The sequence below is a fragment of the Cyanistes caeruleus genome, unplaced genomic scaffold, assembly GCF_971803275.1.
Source record: "Cyanistes caeruleus unplaced genomic scaffold, bCyaCae1.hap1.1 HAP1_SCAFFOLD_11, whole genome shotgun sequence".
In the NCBI taxonomy this organism is placed as follows: Eukaryota; Metazoa; Chordata; class Aves; order Passeriformes; family Paridae; genus Cyanistes; species Cyanistes caeruleus.
In genome coordinates, this window is record NW_028255883.1 from 2,563,211 (window position 1) to 2,568,048 (window position 4,838).

At 62.0% G+C, this 4,838-nt stretch overlaps 1 protein-coding gene across 5 annotated transcripts; it reads left to right on the top strand.

Moving 5' to 3' along the window:
- The first annotated feature begins 300 nt into the window (after positions 1-300).
- Positions 301-4,579, top strand: LOC147647327 (serine/threonine-protein kinase pim-1-like). Of its 5 annotated transcripts, none has more exons than XM_086872267.1 (8): positions 301-1,115; positions 1,244-1,294; positions 1,499-1,865; positions 2,421-2,597; positions 2,846-2,993; positions 3,177-3,399; positions 3,947-4,074; positions 4,361-4,579. In XM_086872267.1, the coding sequence occupies exons 1-5, from the start codon at positions 558-560 to the stop codon at positions 2,950-2,952; spliced, it is 1,260 nt and encodes a 419-aa protein (XP_086728393.1). In that variant the 5' UTR covers positions 301-557; the 3' UTR covers positions 2,953-2,993; positions 3,177-3,399; positions 3,947-4,074; positions 4,361-4,579. The 5 variants fall into 5 exon arrangements, with proteins under 5 accessions (XP_086728393.1, XP_086728394.1, XP_086728396.1 ...); XM_086872268.1 differs by having other exon boundaries at positions 3,951-4,074; XM_086872270.1 differs by having other exon boundaries at positions 3,225-3,399.
- Positions 4,580-4,838: the final 259 nt, after the last annotated feature.

Below are 4,838 nucleotides of genomic sequence, written 5' to 3' on the forward strand. Positions count from 1 at the left end.
GACATTGTAAAATACCATGAGCGACACCCAGTTTGCCTTCCCCTGTTTTTCTTGGAAAGCAATGCTGGAGACACAAGTGCAGTGCTTGGGTCAGGTACAAATTCTGCATTCAGGGAATGTGCTCAGACAGTGTCTGACGCTCAGCAGGGACAAGGCACAGCAGCAGCCAAGGGCATTGCTGTGCCCCTGTGCAGGAATCAAGACTCTGGCTCTTGGCTCAACACGGCAAAGTTCCCGTGTTTGGCCAGGCTCAGGGGCTGCTCGGGGAGCGCGGGGCTCGGCGCGGGGCCGAGCGGGCAACGGACAAACGGCCCCGGGGACAAACGGCCCCGGTGCTTCAGTTGCAGCGGCAGCAGCGGCAGCAGCAGCAGCAGCGGCGGCGGCGGCAGCAGCGCCAAGAGAAAAAGCAGAGAAACAAGCGAAATTATTGCCCCTCTTCTCCTCTCCCTCTCCCACTGTTCCACCCTCTCTCCCGCGGTCCCTCACCCATTCCCGATCTCCTTTTCTCTGTGTTCCCCTCCTCTCCCAGTTCCCCTCTCCCCTTGCCCGCCCGGGACATGCCCCCGGCCCGCCCCTGGCCCCGGCCCCGGCCCCGGCGCCGGCCCCGGCCCCGGGCGTCCCGCCTCGCTCTCGCCTCCGCCCGGCTCTGGCCGAGCTGGCGCTGGCGCTTCTGGGCGGGCCTCAGTGCCTGGGGCTGGGGCGGTATCGCCGCCCTTTGGCTCCGCCTGCTCCGAGCCCTGCCCCGGCCCTGGCCCTGGTCCCGGCCCTTGCCCCGGCTCCTCCCGGGGCCCGCGGAGGACACAGGCGGTGCAGCCGTTGCCGCCGCCTCCGCTGCGGCTTCCCCGGCCCGAGCTCCGCCGCTCGGCAGCGCGGCCGCTGGCCCCGAGCCGCCGCTGTCGCGTTCCAAGGAGCGGACGCCTGCGGATGCTCGGCCCGGGGAGGTCGGGGAGCGCTCGGGGGCCGTTCCTGGCCCCGGGCCGAGCGCTGACGGCCGCGTCTCTTCCCCAGGGAAGGCGCAGGAGGCCCTGCAGCAGCGCTACAGGATCGGCTCGCTGCTGGGGCGCGGCGGCTTCGGCAGGGTTTTCTCGGCCACTCGGCTCTCGGATGGCGCCCCGGTGAGCAGAGGGGCCAGCGGCGGGCGGAGGAGGAGGAGAGGGCGGAGGAGGAGGAGAGGGCGGAGGAGGAGGATGGGGCTGGACACGGTAGGCGGCGAGCTGAATCCGCTGCTCCCTTTGGCTTGCAGGTGGCCATCAAAAAGGTGCCACGGAACCGCGTCCGGCACTGGGGCGAGCTGGTGAGTGAGCGGGGCCAGCGGCAGAAGCCGGGGCGTGCCGGGCGGGGATGAGCCGGGGCCCGGCAGGGTGGGAGCCACCAGGACACCTGGAGGGAGAGCGGGCGTGGGGCCAGCGGAGGGCACAGAGCATCCCGGGCTGGCTGAGGGCTCCCCGAGCCCTGGCACGGGCTCAGCCCCACTGACGGCACCGTGCTCCTCCCGCAGCCCGACGGCACCAGCGCACCACTGGAGATAGTGCTGCTGGACAAGGTGTCCACAGGCTTCCCCGGTGTGGTGCAGCTACTGGAATGGTTTGAGCTCCCGAACAACATCGTGATGGTGCTGGAGCGCCCAGAGCGGTGTCAGGACCTGCGGCATTTCATTCGGGCACGGAGGTTCCTGTCAGAGGAAGAGGCGCGGGAGCTTTTCCGGCAGGTGCTGGAGGCCGTGCAGCACTGCACCAGCTGCGGGGTCCTGCACAGAGACATAAAACCAGAGAACGTCTTGGTTGACCTGGACACCGGGCAGGCAAAATTAATTGACTTCGGCTGTGGCACCTACCTGCAGGACACAGCCTACACTCAGTTTGCAGGTGAGCCCACCCAGGAGTAGGCTCCCGGTCCCGGCATCTCCTGGCCCAACATCTCCTGGCCCAACATCTCAGTGCCCAACCAGGGTGTGGCAGCAGGGATTCTCCCAGGACTGGGGCTGGGGCTGGGGCAGCCAGCCTGACAAAATCCCCTGTGGGTGGGGGTAGCAGAGAGGGAGAGCCAGGACCTGTGCACCAGCTGGTATGGTGTGCAGGTGAGAATGGGCTTGGACTGCTGTGCTTCCCTGCTTTGCCTTGGTTCATAATATTTTTTGGGCAATGCCAGCAGGGAGGATGTGGGTATGGTTTTTCGCCAGCACTGTGAGCGGGTTTTTCCTTTGTGTGTCATGGTCAGGCCTTGCCAGGGTTTCTGCTGCCCTCTTCCAGCACCAGTGCCTTCTTTTCCAACCCTGGGTTTGTACACAAGTGCCAGGTGCTGGCGAGAGGACAGCAGGTCACCCCGTGTGCCACTGGGGCAGCCCCACATGCCCAGGGATGCTGGGGTCAGGCTCTGGGAGCAGCAGCATCCCCCTGATGAGCTCCATCCGTATTCCATAGGAACACGATCATACAGACCCCCGGAATGGACCAACTTCAGATGGTACTATGGCGAGGCAGCAACCGTCTGGACCCTGGGCATCCTGCTGCATGAGATGGTCTGCGGGAAGCACCCTTTCAGGAGGGGCTGGAACATCAGCTGGGCCCAGCTCCCGCTGCCACAACGGCTCTCCCAAGGTGGATCCTCATCTCTGGGCACGGGGGGAACACCAGTGTTGGGAGACAGCAGCGGGCTCGTGAGCATCCCGCTCTGGCAGCTGCTGAGGAGGTGGCACATGTCCTGCTCTCCTCCAAAACAGAGAATTGATGGGAAAGTTCAGGCCCAGCTCTGGGCACATCCAGCGTGGCCTGGGCACGGGTATAGTGGGGCAAAGCAGACAGGAGCCTTCTCCAACTGACCAGTGGTTTGTGGTTTCTCTCCCCAGATTGCCAAGTTCTGATCAGGCGGTGTTTATCCCTGCACTACTTGGACAGGCCCTCATTAGAAGACCTGTTCTGTGATCCCTGGATGCAGGATATTCATCAGCCATAGAAGAAGGGAGAGAGCCACGGGCACAGTGATGCAGGGACCTGGTAAGTTACAGCTCCACACATACCCTGGCAATCAGAAGCAAAGAAACCCAGACTTCTTTGTCCTGCCTGTGTCACTGCACAGGGCTCATCGAGTGGGAACACGCAGCCCTTGTGCTGGAGCTGAGCTGCTCTGCCCAGCACTGGTGGCCGCCATCTGAGCTGGTTTTGCTTGTCCTGGTTCAGTGACAGCCGGGCCCTGGGCAGAACCCTGACAGCCTGGTGTCACCCCAGGGAAGAAGGAGCCCCTGGAGAAGCTGCACCAGGTGGGGCTGCTGCTGCTGCTGGGGACATGAAGGACAACAGCAAGGATGACAACCTCTTCCTCCACCTGGCCAGCGGCAGCTGGCGATGATGGACTTTGATTCTGGCACCTTCTTGAAAGCCAGGCTCCACAGAGAATTTTCAGGTAAGTCCAGACCCAGGGGGATGCTCCCAGATTTGTGCATTGGCTGGGAACCAAAGGTTTCCCCTTTGCTGGGGTGGATGCAACTGATTCTTCAGTGGCTGCCCAGCTGGTTTTTGGCAGGGCTGGGGGTGTGGGCTGGGGTGGTTACGAAATGGGAGTGGGCTCCTGGTCCTGCCAACAGCCCCCAGCACCCACCGTGCCCCAGGCTGGGGCTGGGGCAGCCAGCCCAACACAAACAAACCCCCATGGCAGGAGCACAGGTGGGACTCCAGAACCTGAGCACGGCTGCTTTGCTGTGCAGGCAAGGAAGGGCTTGGGCTGCTCCACTCCCCTGCTTTGCTTTGGGATCACCGTGATTTTGGGGGACAGTGCAGGGGGGAAGGGAGAAAGCATGGGCTTCCCTCACCCGTGGGTGGGTTTTTCCCTAGAATGGAGGGGTTGGGGCTTCCTTAAACTCCTGACAGACATAAGATTTTTTACCATTTTTCTTCTTTCCCCTTTTTGTCTGTAACCTATTTTCATTAATTTGTTGTTTGTTTTTCTAAAGGAAGAATTCTAGGTGGGGTCCAGTCTGGATCGGGAAGTGCTTGGTGTGGTGTGGATGGGCCGTGCCCTTGGAGAAGGCTGAGGACATCGTTTGGGACCAGCTTTTCTTCTGGCAGCAGATGGTGTGAGGTGGGTCCTCATCTCCTTGGCATGGGTGGGACAAGAGCTTTTGGGAGATGGCAGCGGGCACAGGAGCATCCCGCTCTGGGCAGCTGCTGAGGGGCTGGATCTGCCGTGGCTGGCTGCAGGCTGGGCACATGTCCTGCCCTCCTGCTCTGCTCCCAAAGGCAGCAGTGATGGGCAGCTTTGGGCTCAGCGCTGAGCACGGCCAGCATGGCCTGGGCACCGTGGGTGGCTGGGACAAGGGGACAGGAGCCTTGAGCTGACGGGCGGTTTCTGGTTTCTCTCCTTGCAGCCGGGCTCTGCGGATGCTGAGGCTGCTCTGGGCTCTGCCAGGGCTCTGCTGGGCTCAGCACCGGGCCGGGATCAGCCAAAGAAGAAACGGTGTGACCTGCAGCAGAGACTTGAGCATTTTGGCAATGCAGCTCAAGTCTGCAGAGTGTCCACCTCCAAAGGAAAACATGACACCCCCCCCAAAATTAAACTTGTTCCATAACTTCTGATAAGAAATCAATCTGGGATGACCCCAAATGTCATTTTTCAACTTTCTCAAGCTGTAGCTCAGCCCTTCTCTGAACAGTTCTCTCCCCCACCTGCCTTTTACTTCACAACTGCTCCCTCCTTTCCCCCAGTGATTTCCCAGCCCATCACAATCTCCATCACACTGCAGCCTTCCTTGATGCCCCTCACCACGAGGAAGGCCAAGCCCCAGGCTCAGGGACTCATCCTGTCACTGGCTGAAGAGCAGCAATGTCTGTCGGTGCCAGGGGCTC